The 23530-nt window shown below is 44.4% G+C and overlaps 1 protein-coding gene across 7 annotated transcripts in view; it reads left to right on the top strand.

Moving 5' to 3' along the window:
• Positions 1–23074, top strand: part of KIF14 (kinesin family member 14) — a 51866-nt gene extending 28792 nt beyond the window's left edge. For 6 of the 7 annotated variants that reach the window (XM_036834180.1, XM_036834155.1, XM_036834164.1 and 3 more), the window contains 11 exons: positions 1784–1877; positions 2405–2537; positions 5281–5381; positions 9113–9207; positions 11800–12024; positions 12199–12380; positions 14858–15016; positions 15623–15745; positions 19741–19815; positions 20630–20768; positions 21131–23074. In XM_036834180.1, coding sequence (XP_036690075.1) covers positions 1784–1877; positions 2405–2537; positions 5281–5381; positions 9113–9207; positions 11800–12024; positions 12199–12380; positions 14858–15016; positions 15623–15745; positions 19741–19815; positions 20630–20768; positions 21131–21513 — 1709 coding nt within the window. In that variant the 3' untranslated portion in view covers positions 21514–23074. The remainder of the gene's footprint in view (positions 1–1783; positions 1878–2404; positions 2538–5280; positions 5382–9112; positions 9208–11799; positions 12025–12198; positions 12381–14857; positions 15017–15622; positions 15746–19740; positions 19816–20629; positions 20769–21130) is intronic. The other variant, XR_005017498.1, reaches the window with a different exon arrangement.
• The last annotated feature ends 456 nt before the right edge of the window (positions 23075–23530 follow it).

The raw sequence follows: 23530 nt of genomic DNA, 5'->3' as shown, positions 1-23530 counted from the left end.
GTAAACAGAATTCCAAGTATTATTTTAATGTGTATTATGCTTTTTAAAATGTCTTACTCTAATCCTTAATTCTTATTTTATAAGAATTATTAATCTGAGTTGTGCTTAATCATTGCATACTTCGTTTTCTTTCTCACTTGAAAGTTGTTATTTGTTTGTACATTTCTACATTCCTGTGTAGAGCACAGCATTTTTTCCCAAATATTTATTTATTTATTTGGCCGTGCCGGGCGGCTTGTGCCATCTTAGTTCCCGACCAGGGATCAAACCCAGGCCCCGGCAGTGAAAGCACAGTGTCCTAACCACTGGACCGCCAGGTAATTCCCCAAACACAGGATGTTTAATGTAAACTTTCTTTTTTTAATTATAGAAAGTTTCAAATAAACTATGAAAGCAGAGAGATTACTACAGTAAACTCTTCCATACTTATCATCCATCTTCAACAATTACCCACACATGTTCAGTTTTGTTCCAGCCGTGCTCAATCCCCCTGCCCCCCTGGACTATTCTGAAGCAAATCCCAGACATCCTATCACTTGATCTGTAAATACTTCACTATGTATCTCCAAGTTAGATAAGAACTCTCTTTTCTCTCTTTCTCTGTCACTCTTTGAAGCATAACTCTGATATTATTATTACACCTAAAAATATTAATAATTTCTTACACATCAAATATCTAGTCCCTATTCAAATTTTGTGGACTATTTCATAATTTTTAAAATATATTCGGTTTGTTTGAATCAGGATACAAATGTGGTCCACACCCCCCTGTGTTTGCTAGATGTGCCTTTTAAGTCTCTTTTAATCTGTCAGCTGGCTCTTCCTTCCTCTCTCTCTGTCCCCTTGTAATTCATGTATTGAAGAAGCCAGGTTGTCTCCCTGTAGAGTTTCGCAGATTCTGGCTTTGCTGACTGTATGTCCAGGCTGTTGCTTAGCTGGTTCCTGTGCCTCCACATACCCTGCAAAGCACCCGTCATCCAGGTTCAGTGTTTTAGCAAGAATACTTGGTAGTTGTGCCGTATACTTTCTATAACTTCTGTTTTTAAATTACCTTGAAACTGTTACATCTGTTGTGAGAGATAAGAACATTGTATTAATACACGTTTTTATTCCTCTTAGGTCCTAAAACAGTACCATGCAATGAATACTTGATTTTTTTTATCCACATGAACAATGAATTTCACTCTTCCAAAAAAATGTTTTTAATGGAATGCTGGTTATAAGTTTGACTGAACAATATAGAAAATGTTTATGATAAAATCTTAAATTTGAATTAGGAACGTGGAATTGTGGACTGAAAGTGTTTTTATGTCCTGATATATCTCTGTTTCTGTCTATATCTATCTATCTATTTTTGAAATTTCAGGCAAAATAAAAAAGGACTGTGGTTCTATTTAAGTTAAGGCTGTAGTATACTTTACCTAATACTTTAATAAATTAGAAGTTAGGAAAAAAAGAAATTAGAAAAAAAAAAATCTTTAAAAATATTAGAAGGAAAAGCAGCATCTTTAGCATTTCCTTGTTTACAAAACCCGTATCCTCTCTCTATGAACTTCAGTTTTCTTCCGTGCCTCCACAGGTGAAAGACCTCATTTTGTATGAAGAATATTTTATTTCACCAGTGAGGCTTGAAGAAAAGTTACTGAGTTATCACCTTCACCTTCTGTGATGCATCGTTAAAACCATTCGTTTGAAGTCAGTTTTTTTTCAGGACGTGTTGTGCCTGGTGGTGTGTTAGTGCTCACATACGTGTTCTGAATCTTCTCCGTGTGCTCTCTGCTAGTTCAGCCCAGTTGGAGCTCCATGAAACTCTCCGTGATGATTCAGGAAGCCAATACCATCAGCAACAAGTTAAAAAAGAATTATGTTTTTGGCAGGTGAGTGATTATCTTATTTGTAAAGTAATTCGTTGTTTTAAACTAGTCACACTTCACGCTTCATGTGATTTTTTTCTGTTTTAGTTTCTCTAAGGACGTGGTATCCTACATGCCTGTCCAGGAGCAAGCGGGTGTCATAATCCCCAGGGGCACTTCCAGATTCCCCTCTCAGAGCTCACTCTGGAGTGAAAAAGGCTTTCAGCAATTAACATACTCGTATATTTTATAAACAGAATAATTTTAGATGTTTTAGGAATTCACTGATTTTCTTTTGAGTTGAGAATTTATAAGTATTCCACATTTTAAAAGGAATATACAATATTAGAACTTTTAAGAAATTATTATATAAGAAGTTATTTTAATATAGTATATACTAGACATGATTATTAGTATAACAAAAATACTTAACTATGGAGAGATTTAACCAGTGGTCTGAATTTTTATGGGAGTCATTCTAATTCGGAAAACTCTATCTAGGTTATGTATGTTTTAGGAGAAGCATTTTTTTTCTTTGGTTTTTCTTTCAGACATGTTGTATCAGATAAAGGAAGTAGTTCTGACACTTGCATTCAGGTTCGTAACCTGCAACTAGGGGTCTCAGCTGTCTGGAGTCTGGAAAAGTTTGAGTCTAAGCTTGCGGCAATGAAAGAACTTTACGAGGTTTGGAATATTATTAAAATCTCTATAAACTTTTTGAAATAAAAATATTATATGTAAAAACTTACAGGATTCTGCCAGATTATAGCCTTAATGCTTGAATTGTGTAATGGAAAAATGAAAATAAACTAAATAGTTAACTCAATCTAGAAAAGAATAAACCTAAACCAAAGGAGAGCAAATGAAGGAATCATTAAAAATAAAAGTAATAATTGACAAATTAGAATTTATAAATTCAAGCTTTGGCTCCTTGAAAAGATGAACATGTGATTTTAGGAATGGACATAGCATTTAAATAAAGATCTCAAGCATTTTAAAATTATATTACATTTTTATGTAAATAAGTTTAATAAGTAAGCTAATAAGTTTAATAATTTTCTAGAAAGTAAAGATTTTTCTAGAAAAAGAGAAATTATGAAAGTTGGTTTAATAGGTGAATAACCAAGCAATAAATTGAAAAGTTTGTCAATGAACTAGCCTGGAAAAAAAAATTGGTAAAAAAAAAAAAGATGCTGATCCCAGTCAATTTCATAGGTAAGCACTTTTGAACCTCCAAAAAACAGACAAATCCTGTTACATTTAAACTATTCTAGAAGGTAGCAAAGAATAGAAAGTGTCGCAGTTATGATGCTAGAATAACTGATTACAATCAAAACAAACAAAACCCACAGAAACTGAAAAGATGATTCAAAAGAGAATTACAAACCAATCTTAATATGAACACAGCTATAAAAATCCTGAAAGAAATGTTAGTAAGTCAAACCCAAGGTTGTATTTAGAGAATACTTATACCATGATTAAGTAGGGTTAATTCCAGGAATGGAATGCAAGGTATATTCACAATAGAAAATACAGAAAGGCTGAAGGGAATCATACAAAAGCACTGACAGTTTGCCTCTAAATGACGGGTTTGCAAGTGGTTAAAATTGTTTTCTTTGTGTTTATATGTATTAATAATTTCCAGATTTTCTACAGTGAATGTGAATTGCTTGTGTAATTAGAAAAACAAAAAACTGTATTGAGGTCATTTGATAATTCTTGCCTTGACATATACATTAAAATCTGATGGGTGAGTTACCTTACATTCGTACTTTCAACTGTTTGTTGCAATATTCTTTACTTATTTTTCCATTTAGTTATACTATTCCTGAATCAATCTCTATATTTATTTTGCTAGCACTTTAATTGGTATTGCTTTAAATATTTAAATTAAAATATAGATTATTATCATGATCAATATATTCAACCAGGAAGTGATTGAATCTTTTTTTTATTAGAAATAATTCATAATAATTTATTCCACAGTTAATATTGACCAGATATTGCTTTAAGCATTTTATAGTTATTGGTTAATGTATTCATTTCCAAAAATACTGATTCATTAAATTAATATTTTGTGTCAAAGCTAATTCAAATTTGTCTCTTTGTTTTTTTATTTTTTATTTTTATTTTTTTACCATCTTTACTGGAGTATAATTGCTTTACAATGGTGTGTTAGTTTCTGCTTTATAACAAAGTGAATCAGCTATACATATACATATATCCCCATATCTCTTCCCTCTTGCATCTCCCTCCCTCCCACCCTCCCTCTCCCACCCCTCTAGGTGGTCACAAAGCACCAAGCTGATCTCCCTGTGCTATGCGGCTGCTTCCCATTAGCTATTTTACGTTTGGTAGTGTATTTATGTCCATGCCACTCTCTCACTTTGTCACAGCTTACCCTTCCCCCTCCCCGTGTCCTCAAGTCCATTCTCTAGTAGGTCTGCGTCTTTATTCCCATCCTGCCCCTAGGTTCTTCATGACCATTTTTTTTTTAAGATTCCATATATATGTGTTAGCATATGGTATTTGTTTTTCTCTTTCTGACTTACTTCACTCTGTATGACAGACTCTAGGTCCATCCACCTCACTACAAATAACTCAATTTCGTTTCTTTTTATGGCTGAGTAATATTCCATTGTACGTATGTGCCACATCTTCTTTATCCATTCATCTGTCGATGGACACTTAGGTTGCTTCCATGTCCTGGCTATTGTAAATAGAGCTGCAATGAACATTTTGGTACATGATTCTTTTTGAATTATGGTTTTCTCAGAGTATATGCCCAGTAGTGGGATTGCTGGGTCATATGGTAGTTCTATTTTTAGTTTTTTAAGGAACCTCCATGCTGTTCTCCATAGTGGCTGTATCAGTTTACACTCCCACCAACAGTGCAAGAGGGTTCCCTTTTCTCCACACCCTCTCCAGCATTTATTGTGTCTAGATTTTTTGATGATGGCCATTCTGACCGGTGTGAGGTGACACCTCATTGTAGTTTTGATTTGCATTTCTCCAATAATCAGTGATGTTTAGCATCCCATCCTTTCATGTGTTTGTTGGCAATCTGTATATCTTCTTTGGAGAAGTGTCTATTTAGGTCCCCTTAATGTTGTCAGATTATTCTTTTATTTTTCTCCTGAGGATGCTATCGTTTTTGTTTTCTCTCTGTTTTCTAAACCACGTTTATTATTTCTGAATTATTTAATGATTTCTGTTGCTTTTATTAGTAGATCTCTTTTAGTATAATTCCAAGTGTCATGTGATTTTTAAAAATGTTATCAGGAATGCGATTTTTTTACTTTTAACATTATCTAGATAATCTATAATTTTGCGAATTTTATAAATGCAACAAAGGAAACGTTTTTCCCTTAGTTGCTAAACATTTTTAACCCATAATTACTAGAAACTATATATTTAATTTTCTTAGAGCCACTGTAGTAACAAGGGTGAAGATGTCTTTTGCGACCCTGAAGATGAATGGGAACCCGACATCACAAATGTTCCAGTGTCTTCATTTTCCAGAAGGAGGTGAGGACGTTTGTGTTGCTGGCTTTCTTCCTTCTCAAAAGAACTATCTGTTGTCATGGTGGATATCTGGGAAGGGAACCCAGTATGTCACTGATCAAATTACAGCACCTAGGGCATTAGAATGTTTATATTCAGTTAGAGTACGAAGAAATATCCTCAGCATTTTACCATATAAGTTTTAAGAACAACTTAGACTGGCATAAATCTCATTTCCTATAAAGATGAACAGTGTTTATTACTTTACCCTTTCTCAAAAACCTGGCATAGTCTATGACATTTGATTGTAAGCTGTAGAGTTTGGAATGCCGTTAAGTCAGTCTGAGCGCCTCAGAGCACTAAGTCACGGTGCTCGAGGCCTCCTGTGCGTGGCGCGTGTTGCGTGTTGACTGAGACGCGCAGGACCCACCGTCAGTGGCTGCTGCTGCTGCACGCCCCGCTGCTTAGGTTATAGCGAGGCGCGTGCTGCAGCAGGAAGGCCTTCGTCCTGGCCCTCGGTTAGCCCCTTGCTTCGGTTTTTGAGCAGGACTGCTGGCTGCCGTGTCCTGAGGATACGAGGATAAGTACAGAATACTCCCTGCCCTCCGAGACCTGGCGTGGAGGAGAGCTGGGGTGGGGAGGTTGATGAAGACCTGAGCCGAGGCTGGGCAGGGGCTGCGGAGGAGGGGAGGTCTGCGGGCATCCGCGAGGCAGGACCGCGGGCCTCGGTGGCTGGTGTGGGGCGACAGTGATGCGGGGCTGCAGGCGGGTCCTGGCCGAGCGACTAGGGGAGGGTGGCGTTCCCTGAGGTGGACGGTACGGAGACTGTTTTGGACGCGGTGAGTTTGAGGTTCCTGGGGGTCATCCAGGTGTACACTGAGGTCTAAGACTTTGTAGAAGGGATTCGGGAATTTTCAGGATGTAAAGGTCAGTGGCGTTTCATCCAGCAGAAGCATCACCATAGACAGAACATGTACTGGATGCATGCTGAGCAGAGTCTCATTTACCGCAGAACTGCTGCTGTCCTTACCCCCATTTTACAGGCGAAGTAACTAAGGATTTAAAGAGATAAGGATCTTGTCCAGAGTCACCCAGCCTCTCTGCGGCAGAGGGAAGAACAGCGAGTTTCTGGTTAAATGTAGTTTCAACTTCATCGCCTTCAGCGCAGCTCAGAGTCCGTTTGGGTTCTAAACCTTTTTAGGCCTCTCTTGGTTTTGACCATGCTTATTTTAAACTCATTTGTATAAACTCTCCTCAAAGAGGTGGAACTACTTAATTACCTGTGACTTTTGCTTTATTTCCTGCATTCTAGCTGCTAAGCTAGAGTAAGAAATAGCCAAGAGGTCGCGTTCACGTTATATGTTATGTACGTGGCAGCTCGTATCTCAAGCCGAAGGAAACACAGAGCGTGTGCTTTAAACAGACTCAGGGCTCCTTGAGTGCATCCACTGCAGGCTTGTGCTGTGCAGAGTCACAGGTCCCACCAAGTCCTGAGTCCTCGTGCTGGCCCCATGTGGCCGGGCGCCCAGGGCAGGACGTCTCCAGGCTTCAGTTTTCTCATCTGTGAGCTGGAGACAGGTCAGGGTCATCCGTGAGGAGCAGCTGCTTCTCCGGTGACCACTGTGGTCTCTGATACGGGACCGATGACGGTGATGATGCAGGGTTGCTGTGAGGGTTTGAGATCCAACCTTGTCCGTGGCTGTTCTGTGAATGGCAGTTCTTGTTATCGGGCACCTAATATGTATTGAATAACATGAAATCTTGGGATACAGAGAGGATATGATTTCTGATCCAATTCCAATGAAAAGATAAGTGATATCTTCAGGTGATTTGTCCTGAGGACGTCAAAACAGAGGTGGGCTTTGGCACTAAAATGAGCAAACTCGTCCTGGAGTGGAATTGGGCAGATGGGGCCTGGGACACTTGCACCAGCCCAGAGTGGCACAAGCCTCCCAGAATTCAAACCAGCCCTACAGATTCATGAGAGTGTGGTTTATAAATTCCTTTAGATTTAAAAAGTACTGATTTCTTATTGTTTTATTATAAACAAGTATAAGTTTTGTGTACTTAGACGTGTGGATCAAATATGAGCATTAAGAATTAACATTAAAATTTTATCCTATTGAAGGTTAATAATTTACATCTTAAATCCCGCTGACTTTTAGGTTAATAATTAGGGAATCAACAGAAACTTAAATTGTTACTGAAAAATCAAAACAACATTTTCTGAGATTTCGAAATCAGGTGTTTTCATTTGGCAGAGATGTTTTTGAAAACTTTTATAATTTAAAAGTATCATTTTTTAAAAAACATGGATTGCTCTTGGTCAGAATCCTTGTGTATGAAGTTTCAGCCTTGCAAGAATGTTTATGACAGAATTGCAGACTCTGAGAATGCCTGAAGGTAATGGACTCTTAATTATGGAGCTTCTAGGCAATGATGTGCCACGCTTTTTCTGTGGTGAAATAGACCGGTTTGGTGGCGTATAAATTTTGATATGTGCTGTTGACAGTTAAAAGTAAAATTTCCCCTGATGTTAAGTAAAAATTCTTTGAAAGGAATGTGACAAGCATTTTTTAATTTGAGTTTAAACATTGTTTAACTACAGTTGTGTTGAAAGAATAAGTTTTCCTAGTTCAGACTTGATGGGATAATGTACGCTTTTCTTTCGCTACTAAGTAAAAAAACTGTAACCTGTGAGAATTGATATTTTCTCTCCCTGTTGTCAGTCATAATTCTGTGTTTCTCTCGTAGGAATTCATGGGGAAATTTTATGTTTGAAACATTTAGGCGACTACAGATAGAATGCTTTTGTTTAACCATCTTTTCAACAAATAGCGTTTTTCTGTGAGTGGCCACCAGTATAGAGGGTCCTGTTAAGGAGAAGACGTCAGAGGTCCCGCTGGACTGAGGTCTGGGGCCACAGCCTGACACACGGGGGCTGGAGCTGGGGTTTGGGAAGTTGGTCCATATGGGTGGTGATACGGAAGCAGGGGGAGGCGTGAGTGCAGGGGAGAGGCGGCAGGAAGAGCCGCTGAAGGTCCAGTCGTGGGGTCCCGCCTGCCTTGTGCCGCTGCTGCGCTTCCCGGTGCTGTGCTCTTCGCCCTGTGCAGCACATGTTTACTTGAATTTATTCACCGGGACCATTTCCCTGCTTGAAACCCTTCCCAGGATAACTTGCTCAGGATCAGTCCACGCTCCCTTAGCTGGCATCCGAGGTCGGCCCCGGGCTCACTCTGGGGGCCCTCCCGGCTCTGGGGCCGAGTCCTTCCCCCCGAGCGCCTCTGCAGCCCTCCGTGCCCTCATGACTTCCTGTGGACCGTAAGCTCCATGAGCCCAGAAGCCCTGTTTGCTGTGTCTTAACCACAGTATCCAGAGCCTGTGAATAGTAGGCCAGCTGCCCCTCGAACAGCACGGGTTTTCAGTAGTAAACACGGCAGGATTGGGGTTGGCTGAGCCTGCGGAGGTGGAGGAACCGCGTGTGCCGAGGGCTGACTGTGCGCCCCTGATCCCCGCCTCGTTCGCGGGTCAGCTGTGCATTTGTTCTATTCAGCTAATGAACTGTAGGGTTAGACTAGTACCTGAAAATAGTAAATTCCTGTTCGGTGAACCAAATTAATTTAACCCTTGATGAAAAGATTTCCGTGGAAAACATTCTCGTGGACGTCCCTTCTCTTTGGAGAATTTAAAGCTGTGTCCTTCGCGTTTTCCCATGTGGAGTGTAGCCGCTAACCTCATGGTTTCTGTTTTTCCAGGAGCAGGAGCCTGATGAAGAACAGGAGGGTTTCCGGCTGTCTGCACGGCATAGAGGACCACGCGGCCCAGGATTTGCATTCTTCACACTCGTCAGGTACTTTTTTCATCAGACTTTGTTCTTTACTGAGAATAGCACCAAGTCTTGTCTCTGCCACTATCTTGTTTCCTGTTCTTGTGCAAATCATTTCATCTCCTGGAAGCTTCCATTTCCTCTGTAAACAGGGCGGACCGGAGACCCCTCCCACTTCTGAAACTCTGTGCTCTGTGATGTATTCCAAGCCTTTAGTTGAGTGACTAGTTCAAATGTGGAAGTCGCGTGTTTGTTCAAAAACGTATGAGGATATTGTTTTCTTCTAAGTGAAAAAAGGCAAAGTGTAGAAGATTATGTATTACAGGATGTCGTATGTGTGAGGAGGAGAAAAAAGATGTATACAAACATGCTTATAAATGAATATGCTCTCCCTGAAAGCGCTGGTTGCCCAGGGCATTTGGGGGATGGGACGGGACAGGAAGGAAGACGTCCTTTTCACAGCATATCCTTCGTTTTCTTCTGGATTTTATATAATATGCATGATTTGTCTAAAGCTACTTTAATTTTTAAAAGTTTAAAAGAAAAAGTTATAGGAATTATTCCACTGAATAATTATTTTATGCCAATATTGACTATGTTAATTTTCATAAGAAGAGGGGATACACTGTAATTTATATGTGTAAGTACCTGTAATAATTAAAATTACTGCCTGGTAGCAACAGACTACTGCACAGCAACAGAAAAGAACCACTGATTCGTACAACAACCCAGATGAATCCCAAAACACTATGTTGAGTGAAAGAAACTAGATGATAACGAGTACATTCCATATGATTCTGTTTATAGGAAGTTCAAAAATAGGCAAAACTAATCTGTCATGAGAGAAGCCGAGTAGTTCAGGTAGAATGGTGGGTCATGAGGGAGCCTGCTGGAAAGCGGTGGTGGGCGCGTTGCATGTGTTGATCTGAGCGGGGGTCGCGCGGGGTACACGTATGTAAAGACAAGCTGTACGCTTAAGACGTGCACACCTTACACTTTACAGAATGTCACTTGTGCCTGAGTAAATGGAGTTTTACAATTACTCTGTAATGTAATAGTCTATTTCGATAAAGGTGTCAGTGGAATATGAGTAGCCATGAAAGAAATTGTATCTCATCTTGCCTTTAAAATATAGACACTAGGGTTTCTTTTTTTTTAATCATAAAATTACCTTTTAGGAAGATAATTATTATCCTACTACTTGTTTAGTATAGACTTGATGTTTACCAGAAAAATAAAAGGTTCTGTATCTGTGGTAGCAACTTATTTATTCAGTATTATTTGAGAGTAAGATGTTTTACAAAGGTACCTTTTCCAGATAACTAAACCTGTTTCGAGGGTTTTTTTTTTTTTTTTTTTTAATTGAAGTATAGTTGATTTACAACATTGTGTTAGTTTCAGGTGTTCAAGGGTCATTTTTTAAGGGCCCTTTTTTAAAAATTAAGATACAAGGGGAAGTCAGACATATAAGAGGTCTTTGCTTGTTTGCAGTTTTCAGAGAGGGAGCTGGAAACCCACGTGTGCATTTAGTGCAGACCTGCCCGGGGGGCTGCGAGGTCGGGGAGGACAGGCCTGCCAGCTTCGGAAAGTCGAGCCAGTGTCTGAACCTCTCGCCTTAGGGGCCTTATGTCGAAACCAGATTTTTACAAGTCTTTCTGACTCGCTGATGCTGGACTTGGGGATGCATTCATAGCGGTGCCTCACTAAGCAGGCGTCACGTGGTTGGCTGTCCGTGGTGACGGGAGGGGCGTCGCTGTCCCCGTCACCCTGCAGTGACAGAGCTCTGGGCTGGCAGCCCTTTTCTCTTCCCAAATCAAGCTCCTGTCTCGGCTCTCGAATCTTAATAGTCCCCACCTGGTGCCTGTATTTTACTCTGCTTTTTAGTTTGCTGTTTCTGATGGCTTAGGGAGTAGAGCAGAAAACGAATCGTGCATATTAAATGAGAACCCTACTCACGTGTTAGCATTCCGGGATAAAGTTATTTCCAGAGGCGCCAAATGAGCTCTTACAAGTTTTTCCGTTTACCTCTGGTTTGGACGGTGCTTCGAAAATTATGCTGAGAGCCTGTCTCCCCAAGATGTGATAGATGAACTGTAGACAGCTGTTTGGCTTTCACCTCTTTTGGTTGTAGGATACCTAGAGCAGGGGCTGTTACGGGAAGAGCTGCCGAGAGATCTTCCTTCTAATGTCGTTTGCTCTATTACTGCCTGCTTTTCCAGCTTATAAATTAATTAAGCTTATTTTACTTATATTTAATGTGTTTATATTATTTTATTTTATGCAACTGCCATTGTTTTCAGCAATTCACAGTTCCTTAGGTGTTACCAAAAAGTAAATAAAGAAGGAGGTTAAGCCAATGGTTACGTGGGATATTTGGATTCCCTGTAATCTGTGTCTGTAGCTGCTCAGCTATGGATGGATGCTGTTGAGAGGTTGATGGATTCTTCTGTGGAATTGTGTTTTCCGCTTGGTGTATGGAAATAAGGGTGTCTTGAAACAGGAATAGCCTACTTGGAATGTGTGACCAGTGTTCTGTAGCCGCTTGCACTGATGGGTTTGTTTGCCAGTACTGTCCCTGGAAACGAGGCTTAAGGCGGCTGTTTTCTGTCGACACAGGCTTCGTGGGGAAATCAAGCCCCGCGTACCCAGGCTCAGCAGAATCCTTTCTTCCCGGGGTTTGCAAGGAATTGATTGGCTCATCATTAGAGCTTCTTGGACAGAGTGATGACGAAGAAAACACTGTGGCGGACAACTTGATTAGTAATTTCCTTAAAATCCACGACGGGGTACTTGCCGTGTCCAGAGCTCATGAAGACCAGGACGAGGACAGTCCGAGTAACTGTAAGCAGCCCCTGCCCGCCCGCGCACGAGGACCGTGCTCCCCTGCTCTGTTTTGCGCGGCTTTGCCACCTCTGTCGTGCGGTGTCCGGCGTTACAGTGTCTTCACGCGGATCAGACGTGAGCCCTCGTGCTTGGGGACCACTTCTTCTCATCACTTTTCTTCTTCTTTCGAAGTGTTCTCTGCTGGAGCAGTCCAGTCGCTCGCTGTGCAGGCGGCGAGCGCCTTCGAGCGGCTCGTGGTGCTGACGAGACACTGGCTGAGCGGCGTCCCCCCCGGGGCCGGCGCGGGGGCTCCGCCGGCCGAGCTGAGACGGGAAGTGAGGCAGCTGGGAGGCTGCTTGCGGTTGTTTCTGCAGGTAAAGTGATCTCGGGTTTTCGCTGGGAGAGCTCATCTGTTCAGCAAGTGCTTATCGACTCTCTCCTGTTCGCGTCTTGCCCAAAATCGACCCTTAGGATTTCCAGAAGCCCTTTCTGTGTTGAAATCCCAAGACTGTGGATGTTGGATGATTGATTGATGGCACCGAGACTTCCCAGGGCTTTCTGCGCGCCGGGCACTACAAATGTTAACTCCTTCAGTCCTCACCGCAGCCCCGGACGTGGGCACTGGTGTTGTCACCCTTTTATCAGTGAGGAAGTGGAGGCCAGGGAGGGTGTGTCCACTGTTCACAACTAGTAGGTCGTAGACTTGGGCCCAGGTCGCCGCGGGCCCAGCGTGTGCTCCTGCCCCCCCCGGGCCGCACTGCCCTCCACAGGGGCTGCCGGGAAGGGGGTCGGGGTCTCGCTCTGGTTACAGGTGGGGCTTCAGCGCGGGGTGAGTTAGTCACAGGCCTGCTGGCACAGGGGCAAGGAAAGTAATCTTGTTTCCCTGTTTACCTGAAGTCAGATAAGATGAGGCTTGGCTGTAGGAAGAGGTAAGGTGAAAGCTTCCTTTCTCTCATAAAATCTGGAGGCGGGCTTGGTGGCTGCCTCGGGACCCCGGTTCCTTCCGTGCAGCTCTCGGCTGGGCCCCGAGCGTGGCCCCAGGCTCTGTGTCTACCGCGTCCAGGGCTCCAGGGAGGGTCAGCGCACGGGATGGAAGAAGGGGCCTTCTTTTAAGGAGGTTTCTGGGAAGTGCATTTTTATTCTGGCAGCCGTGTGACCAGGGAGCCCTGGAGGAGGAGGACATGGGGGCTGATGCTGGAGAGACCCCGTATCTGCTGATGCCCGGACCTCCTCCGAGAGACTCCGCACGTACGAGGGGGCCAAGGCAGAAACCCAGAGGGACAGGCTTTGTAGCAAAGTGTTCTAGATACTTGGACAGATCCTGTAGTGCCTCCCAAGACGTTCCAGCCCTCCTGCTCTAGTGGATGCTTAGTTGCGCCAGATGCCTCCTGGGAGGCTCTCTTTATTGACTGACTGAACTTACTGGTCCAGCGTTGGAACTAGACGTCTGCTTTCCATTGTCCATTATTCTCCCCTAGGAGGTCTTTGTGGGGCTCCCCGAGACCTGGCCACACGTTCCTCCTATTAGCTCCTCTGATAATAACCCTGTACGTTACCCGTTATGCCGTTTAATGCATCGTGTCGGTGTGGGCAGTGAGCTCTCAGCAGGTGGACGGAATGTGGTGTCCTTTCTCACGAGGGCTCATTGTGTGATCGATGCTCGGTTGGGTCCTTGTTATTGAATTAATTATAAACTGACATTGATTGAAGGGTCACTTTGGATATAGGTCACGAGGAAACAGAGTGACCATCATAAGGAGGGTGGGCTGCAGACCGGTGGGGACCGGGGGCAGGGGCAGGAGGGCTCGGACAGCACAGGCCCTGAGAGTGCGGGCCGCAGGGTCACCCCCGGTCGCCTGGGCTCCAGCCGTGTGGACGCGGGAGGGCTGGGTGACTCGGTCGGCCTCAGATTCTGGAGGTGGTGCAGGATAGGAAAAACCAAACCCAACCCACCGCTGGCGTTTGGAAGTCCAGTGTGTGAACTGGGGCTGGATTAGGTGTGCGTGTGTCCTTGCACAGACTTTGTGACTCTCCTGTCCCCCACCTAGAAAGTGAAGCAGCAGTGCCGACCTGGCAAGGCTGGTGGGACGGTCAGTCAGTGGGCTGGTGTCCCAAGAAAGGACCGCAGAGGAGCTGGGGTGGAGCGTTCTCCCGTCTCTTCCGTCTCGAGGAAGAGCACTTTGACCGTAACTTAGGGCTGTGGCCTGTTGCCCTGTGAGAAATGCTTTCCATAAGGAATCAGGACGGAGAGGACAGGTGACCTGGAGGGAGGTCAGCTGAGCTCAGGAGACGCTGAAGTTCGGCTGGCAAAACTGGATTTAGGAACTAGACTCTGCTCAAGTGTAGCTTGAGCGTCCTTACCTTGCAGTGATGCAGGTAGCACATTCCAGGAGGCAGACCCGGGAGGGGTGCCTGAGCCGCCCTCCCCGCTCCTCTGGGGGACGTGGGGGAGCCTTTCACTTGCAGGGTTTCAGGTCTTCCCTCCCCCTTCCCTTCCCCTCCCTCTCCTTTGCCCTCCCCACCCCCCATAGTAGGAAGTGTCCTGGTTACCCATCCGTCAGTCGGCCCCGGCACAGGGAGCGCTCGGCCGCCGTCTCACGTGTCACTGCTGCCTGCTTGCCTTCCGTCTCCTATTAGTGCAGAAGCTCTCTGAGGACAGCCTGTATCCTAGTCGTGTCATCACCGTCAGAAGCTATGGGATCGCACGTTGTCTGGTTCCGATCAGACTTTGATGAAGCACGGTCACTGTATCGATGAATGCAGAATCCATTTTCTTCAGACTGGTCTTCTTGTTCTTACCTCCTCTGGTAATCTCATGTATCCGATACCCTGGTCCATTTTTATCTTACAGGGATGCTCTTCAGATATTTCATCAATGGTGAAAGAGGCTCAAAAGCAAGTGATCCAGATTGTACACCAAGCCGTCAAGTATGTGGGGCAGTTAGCAGCTCTTAGCGGGGACCAGCTGCGCTCCCTGGAGAGCAGCGACTGCGGGGCTGCCCGCCTGCAGGTAACCCGGCAGCGTTCGTGGTGGAAGGCTTCATCTCAGGGCACGGCAGAGGCTTCTGATAGTGGTGTCACTAAGCAGGAGAAGTGTCTGATTTTCAAAGCGGCACATACTTTACTAGTTTAGCAGGAGATTGGAAGCTGTTACAGTCTCAGTGGTTCAATGTACCTGATGATTTGGGATCCTCACCGTGCCTTCCGGATCTTTGGCTTGATGGTAGCCGTCTGCTCTGGAGGGTGGGTGCTCAGCCAGCCAACGTGTGAAGAATGTAATTACGTTTGCATGTAATTCTAGGAGACGTGTATTTGCTTGCTTTAATTATTCATGCTACTGAAAACACAATATTGTATTAAAACGTTCTAGCAACACGGTGTCCTCTCTAAGAGGGTAAACATTCTTTAATGTATAATATGTGGAATACAAAATTACAGACTGGCTAATTTTTTTTCCTTATGCACCGTTAGTTCTTATTCTAACTTTTGTTGAATTAATCAACTTGGAATGTATTACAGTCCTTAAAATAAGCAGAAAATATAACTTAATTATTTGGTAATTTAAAAAGAATATAGAACTTGAATTTGCCAGTTAACACTTAAAAACTTTTTCTAGGATGACTTCATGGGTGCTATTTGTGATGGTGTAGGCTTGGGAATGGAGAGTCTCCTAGATTCTGGACTGGAAAAAGCAAAAGAACTTGAGCGTGAACTCCGAAGGCAGAGTCCCCAAGATGAGGTAAGACGAACAAGGGAATGTCCTGTATAGTACCAGCCAGTATGTAAAGTTGGTTTTTAAAAATAGTTTAACTCAGTCAGTGATTGAGATTTTTATAAATTTATGTATTTTAGCTTGTGTGGGATTGTTTTTTACTGAAGAGGCTGTTGACGTCATCACTCATGGTGACATTTCCCAAGTTACACCTGAGTCACTGCAGCCCCTTTTGTGACTAGTGCTTTGCGGGTCCTGCCACGGCTGCGGCTGGTGCCCGCCGGGATTCAGCCTGGGGATAAACTCTGAGCGGACGGAGTGTGTCAGCGACCCCTAGTGGCCACTTTCCGCTTCTCTTTTTCTTCCTCGTCTTTGTTCAGGACTCTGCTCTTCCACTTGAGAATGGAAACTACCATTTATCGATCCACTGTCTTGAACAAGGGGAGCTCACATCAGTTGTCTCGTATCAAGATATAGGACCAAGGGAGATGTGGGTGGCCTCCTGGGACAGGCCTGCCCCTACCTCTTCCAGCTGATTCATGTCAGAGCACAAAGCCAGTGCTGGCTCGCGGGGGGGCTGTGAGGACAGGCTGGATCTCGCCACTGGAGGACCTGCGTGTGTGACCCGGCTCCGTCACCTTCCAGCAGTTGTTTACCGAGTCACTCGGTGTCCTGACCCTGTTTCTTCACCTGTCATGTGTGATAACACCTGTGGCACAGGTTGTGAGCCGTTTACTTATTAAATAACTCCCGGTAGCAGGTACTGGACCAGGTGTTTACACGGAGTAGAGGCGACCCTCACTCACCACCTTGCGGGGGGCGGCGATTACTGCCGGTCCCATGGCTTCACTGAACCGGGGCACCTGGTCGCCCTGAGTCGGGGTCTTACGTTCTACCTGCTTGACTCCCACAGTCAGCCTGCCACGTGGAACTCACTGATCACGCACCAGTCTTCTCTGTCGAGAGTTTGTATTAGTGAGTCGGGGATTCGGAAGGTAAAAGTTCAAACCTTGCGACAGTGGCTTTCAGGTTGGTCTGTTCTAGAATCTTGTTGTAACACCTGTTGTTAGAACCACATCTGAAGGAGCTCCCCGGGGACGCTCGGGGGTTCCTGAGGTCACCCACGTGGGTGAAGATTTACGTACGTGTTGGTGATCTGGGAAAGGCAGTTGCGTGGAGGACTGTCGGCTCCCACCCCTCTGGGTGGTTGTTTACAGGAAGGCGGGGAAAGTGAGAGTTCTTTTTTCCTTTTAGGGAAACCTTTGCATTGGTGTATTTCTAGCTCCCTTAGCTGAGGGGAAGCTTCTCGTGTGAGCCGGAGGGTCTCCCCGTCCTTCCGTCAGGTGATGAGGCTTTATCTCTGCCCAGAGCAGCTCAGAGCTGGGAGACACTGAACGCTGAGTTGCTTCCCCAGGTCCTGGGTAGCCTTGAGCAGCCGCCTGAGCCTCGGTTGTACCATTTACAATGTGAGGACGCACAACGCTCACTTCCTAAAGCTGCTCTGAGTATCCTACGAGAGTAAGAACAGCGCACAGGAAATCCTAACTGTAGACACTCTGCTTGCACTTTCCTGTCTCACTTTGTGTCTTGTTTTGTTTTTAAAATAAACACATTCCAGAGGAGCTCACATTGCCACTGACTCAAGGTCTGTGGGTCTAATTGTGTCCAGGGGACATGAAGCTGATTTGGGTTCCTTGATGCGGCTCTGCAGGCAGGGCGCTCCGCCAGCGCAACTGACGCCGGAGCCTGGCTGTGCCCTGCAGCAGTGGCGGCGACATTCATCACTAACACTTTACTTATCACTGTTTGCAAAGTAGAATTTCTGCTGGCAAGGAGTGCAGAAGGGTGCAGAGTAAGTTAATGAACAGTGCAGGTGGAATAGTGCGTGTGGGTGTGTTTAACGGGTGGTGAAGCAGGTGCAGGTGTTGGCGCTGGTTTTTTTTTTTAATGAATACTTTTTTTTTTGAATTGTATTTTATTTATTTTTGTATACAGCAGGTTCTTATTAGTTATCCATTTTATACATATTAGTGTATACATGTCAATCCCAATCTCCCAATTCATCCCACCACCACCCCACACCCCCGCGGCTTTCCCCCCTTGGTGTCCATACGTTTGTTCTCTACATCTGTGTCTCTATTTCTGCCCTGCAAACCGGTTCATCTGTACCATTTTTCTAGATGTCACATATATGCGTTAATATACGATATTTGTTTTTCTCTTTCCGACTGACTTCACTCTGTATGACAGTCTCTAGGTCCATCCACGTCTCTACAAATGACCCAATTTCGTTCCTTTTTATGGCTGAGTAATATTCCATTGTATATATGTGCCACATCTTCTGTATCCATTCGTCTGTCGATGGGGGCGCTGGTCTTGCTTTGAGGAGATAAACGGCTAAAGGGTCAGGCCCCTCGTCACAGAATTGATGGGATCTGCATTTCCATGTGGACCTCTGCTCCCACCCCATCCTCTCCTTTCCTTTCTGCAGAAGGCCACAGCTGTGTGCTCATGGCGGGGGTTTAGTTTATCGTATTCTTAAAAGTTAAACTCATAAGAACCTACAGAAGGAGAACAAAATATCTGAAGAAATACAAAATAGGCTCAGGCATAAGGCATTGGAGTTATATTGTCAAGCTGGAGTCAAGGCGGAAAAAACAGAATTTGGGTGGTCTTTTTTTTACCACGGAGAGGAAATTTGGGTTAGACCCAGGGAAGGGCTCTGTGGGAAAAGCCAGTTACGTGCTTCAGCAGCTCGCGTGGCGGAAATGCTGCAGGGTGCGCCTCCAGGACAGAACCAAGCAGCACAAGCAACAGCTTAGAATGGGGGGGAAGGGGGAAGGGGGGAGGGGGGGAGGGGGGGTCCCACCCGGGTTCTGACCTAGGCCTCGGGGTCTGGTTCCGTGTTGTAAAGCGAGGACAGGTGCGTCTGCAGCACGGGGCTGTGGTGGAGAATCAACTGAGCATCAAGTAGTAAAGCACGTGAAAGTGAACTGGCTCAGACAGACAAAGATACGTGCTGTGTGAGCTCGTGTGTGTGTAGAATCTAGAAAGCCCGAGCTCACTGAAACAGAGGTCGGGGGTGGGGGGAGTGGGCCGGGGGGCAGGAGGTGCAGACTTGCAGCTGTAAGGTAAACGAGTCCGGGGCTGTGACGTGCACGGTGATGGTTGACAGTACTGTGGTGTATGTTTGAACGCGGCCGAGAGAATAGATCCCGAAAGTTCTCAAGAAACAAAATCGTGTAACTGTGTGAGGCGACAGATATTAACTAGACTTGCAGTGATCATTTTACAGCACATACAGGTACTGAATCACGCTGTACACCTGGAACTAATACAGTGTCGTATTATCTCAGTTTATCTCAGTGAGACTGGTGAATGCATATAAAGTTCTGAGAGTGTAATATTTTTCTGGACACATTAGTTATCTACCCCCTTCCAAAGGAAGTTTTGGAAATTTCTTTTCTATAAATATTTAAGTAGACAAATGCTGTTACTATAGCAAATATCAGAGGGTATCCACATTTAATGTAGAATCTGTGTGTGATTTCTTTTTTTTTTTTAAATTTTAATTAATTAATTAATTAATTTATGGCTGTATTGGGTCTTCGTTTCTGTGCGAGGGCTTTCTCTAGTTGTGGCAAGCGGGGGCCACTCTTCATCGCGACGCGCGGGCCTCTCACCATCGCGGCCTCTCTTGTTGGGGAGCACAGGCTCCAGATGGGCAGGCTCAGTAATTGTGGCTCACTGGTCCAGTTGCTCTGCGGCATGTGGGATCTTCCCAGACCAGGGCTCGAACCCGTGTCCCCTGCACTGGCAGGCAGATTCTCAACCACTGCGCCACCAGGGAAGCCCCTGTGTTTGATTTCTTTAGAAAGAAATTCCACTTATATGATTTAGACACTCCAGTCTCGTGACTACTAGACGAGAACTCTTTTCCCTGGCAGATCCCATGGAGTTCCAGGGTTTTTATACTTCTAAATAGTTATTTGTATAACAAAATATTTTAACTTTCTCTATAGGTTACCAAACAGATGAAAGCTAATGCCATAGGATTGATTGAATCCCTTGAAAACCTCTTTGCTGAGTGGAAAACAGTAAGAAAAGCATTAAATTGTTTTTAGGTTTAATTTTGTTTAGTGTACTTCATTTGGTTCCAGCATGGATGTGTTTATTTCAGTTTCTGTCTTTAGCCAATGACTCCTCTGTGCACATTTAGTAGAAGCAGGTACAGTAGCTCTCAAGCTTCTTCCTCTTGGCGTCCTAGCTTACTAGGTTTAGCGACGGATAAAATAGTTGACAGAAATTGAGTAGTAGTCATGTATTTTATCTGTTTCTTCCTGCTACTGGCTTAGTAACTGTCAGCTTCTGCTTGAATAGTCAGCATAGGCTAAAAAATTGTGTTTAATAATCAATATGCTCAAAGATTTTAAAATACAGGCAAATTAGATAAATTATTTTATTCTCATGTCACAGGTAAATAGAAAAATATTATAAGCTAAGTATATAATCAGTGTGTTACAAAGGAGAGAAATTTTTGTGGCTTGAAAATGTTTGTTTAAATAAAATAAATGGGAGATATAAAGTTGAACTCTTAAAAATTAAATAAATTTATCTTTTATGATATTGGATAATAAATGGTAGGTACTGCTGTTTTATTTCATTCTCATGTAATAGGATATTGGACTTTGATTTTAAATTATTTTAAAAATTTTATTTCTTTTGAAAACAATACCTGTGAATATTGTATTGTGGTCTTGCTTGTATCAGTAGAAGTGAAGCACTGGTAAGGAAATTAAACTCATTGTCTTTCTTGAAGATAAAATTTTGGCAATTAAAATCATTTTGAATAAGCCTTACTGCCATGTAACCCATTGTATATTTTTTAAACTATGAACTTTATCTACACAGAAAAGCTTCAGAACTCAAGTACAAGAAGAAAATTCTGGATACCAAGATTTGAAGAAGATGCTTAATTTTGCCCCAGAATTCTTGAAGTTAAAACATTGCTTAGAGCAAACTATTCAAATTATTATTTCTGCGCTGAGAGGTATATACTGCAAATGGGATTTACGGTTAATCAGAATTTGACAGTTTGAGGAGTCTCAGACATCTTCTCGTTTCTAGCCTGATTCATTCACTGGGGCCTGCTCAACGCTCCTTCACTGACATTAATTACCTGTAGGAACTTGTGGGATTGAATTCCCACTTAACATCTGTAAGTTCCTCTGCCTCAGTTACTAGATCCTAAGAGGCAGGTTGCTTACTTAGCAGATAAACTGAATAATCTTAAGTGATTTGAAATTGCCTCGCGGGGTCACTTTGGCTTAAAGGACGTCTCGAGTCCATCACAGCACTCACTACGTGGTGAGGAACGCCGAGGGTGACCGCCTTTCCCTTCTCCTTGCACAGGGCGCCGCGGCCACGTAGCACTCCTCCAGGACTGTGTCCAGAGTCTCTGCAGCTCGGCCAGGGGTCTCCACGGCGACCGAGCCTGCCACAGGGAGCTGGAATCTCGAGCCACCTCACTCCTCTTGGGTTTTGAATTTGAAGAAAGACCTGGTTTGTTGGGACCCTGGGAAGCTTGTGATCGGGATCTCAGAGCAGCAGGACGAGAGCAGCGTGAGCCAGACAGGCCCGGCCCCCGGAGGACCCGAGGTGTACCCAAGCGGGTGTATGAGCTCCCGGGCCCGGCCCCGGAGGGCTCAGAGCAGGGCGCGCTGCCCACCCAGGAGGGCGCTGGTCGGGGGTCTCCCGCCGCTGGAGAGCAGAGCGACCGCTTCACAGACCTCTAGTCTGTGGGTGGCCTCCTGTTGGGCGTGGACATATACACGCAGTGGATCCTGATTTCACATGCCTGCGTGTGCACCCAGAAGTTTCCCAGCAGACCGTTTAAAACAGGTATTTACCATGTTGGAACTTTGTGGCAATAGGATGGAATTAGGAGCTCAAAGCCAAGTGAGCGGCCCTTCCTCTGGTTTTCCGTCGCCTTGAATTGTAAGTGTTCATCTTTGACGCTGGCGTGCAGTCTCTGGTTGGCTCACTAGCCTGTCGGTAAAGGGTTTTTGTGCTGATTGTGGTGATTATAAGTTATTTTCCTGTGAGTGGAAACTTTTGTGCCTGTATCTGTGCTCCCCTGCAAATAGCAACGATGAGTTTTATGGTGAAACTGCTAAAACAAGTCTAACCAGAGCAGCTTAACTTGCACTGGTAAATATAAAGCTCTTTTCTTGAAGGATTAAATGGCTGCTATTTTGAATAGTGTGTTCAGGACACAGTTTCCTGTTTTTTTCCAAATTATAAGTAGCTTCCTAAGTATAGTATAGTTTCTATTAACAGTGCGGCTTGCAGGCATATTAGTTACTTCATTATCTGTTGGGGGTCATATTAGGGGCTGTGCGAGTATCATTTACAACCAATTAAATACTGCCAGAAGCACACTTGACGGTTGGATGAGGTTGGGAGACCAGAGGCTGGGTCTCATCTTGATAATCCTTGTTTGATAAACGAGCAATGAGAGTTTGTACATGATTTGATGAAGATTAAAGATGCTTACTGTATCTCACAGCTTAAAAAACCCTTTATCTACAATCAGGTAATAAAGATGATATTGTACTTCAGGCATCTTCCATTAAGGAAATAGTTTGACATTTTTGACGGCAGAAATGTATGTAAATTGAAGAGATACACAGTGACCTTGCTTGGGTGATGTCAAGCATTTCTTGGAGAAGAATTATTTTAACTAACCTGGTCCTTCCCTCTGCCCTTTTCACTCGCAGACACACTGCGTGCCTGGCACGGCTGCTGGGAGCCAGCTGTTGGTGCCAGGGCTGAGTGTGATGATTTTCTCATTAGGCGGAGCTTGTTCTGACACAGTGACCAGTATTTATTTACGGTATTAATGAACCGTGTGTTTTCAGGTGCTTTAAAATGGTGCAGTGTAACAAATGTGCTTTTGTTTTCTTTTTTCTTTTATTTTTGGCATTTGAGCTTGTATTCTTTCTGAGGTTCCATATGTATTTGTCATAGCTGATGCTCTACCAAGTGGCACTTTGATATGAAGTTTTACGAAGAGTAGGTGTACGGACAAGGATCCTCTTTGAAGATCTTCTTAAAGTATTAGTTTGGTGGGTTTTATCTTAATTTTCAGTATTTAATCTTTACTTTTGCTTTCTAAACTCATGACTTCATTGGTCAGAAACCATTTTTTTATTGTCTTTGTAAAATTTTGTATATACATATATTTATACTCTGGCTTGTTACACGATATTTGAACCAAGGGTGGAAAATACATTTGCTATTAGAATCATGTGTGCTAACAAGACACATTATAATAAAGGAAATGCCTTCAACAGGTCTCGCCTCTTGATCTCAGTTCTCGCTCCTGTTTGTAAAGTTAGTGTCTGTCATCCTTTCCCATCACCAGTCACAAGACCATTGTCATTGTGCCTACAAAGTCGCCCCCTGGGGGCACCTGCCACGTGTAGACGGTCACCGTTTCAGAGACAGTCTCACTCCTCGCCTGCCTTCCCCACGCCTCCGTCACCCGGCCGGACGCTGGCTTCACTGCCCTTCCTCCATGGAGCCGCCCGTCGGCCCCTTCCTCTCCATCCCTGAGGGCGAAGCTCGGCCAGGAGGCCGCTCGTGACCCACGTCACTCCCCGGGCCCCCTGCTCCGTTGTGCCCAGCGCCCACGTCCAGGAGACTCTTCTTCAGCCTCTGAGCTTATCTCCTCGAGTCCTCCTCCCCAAGAACAAGCGATGCCCAGATACGGCGTGTGGTGTTTAGTCCTATAAACACCTCCCAGTGTGC

The sequence above is a fragment of the Balaenoptera musculus genome, chromosome 1 (genome assembly GCF_009873245.2).
Source record: "Balaenoptera musculus isolate JJ_BM4_2016_0621 chromosome 1, mBalMus1.pri.v3, whole genome shotgun sequence".
NCBI classification, from domain to species: Eukaryota; Metazoa; Chordata; class Mammalia; order Artiodactyla; family Balaenopteridae; genus Balaenoptera; species Balaenoptera musculus.
This window is presented reverse-complemented; position numbering and strand designations above follow the sequence as displayed.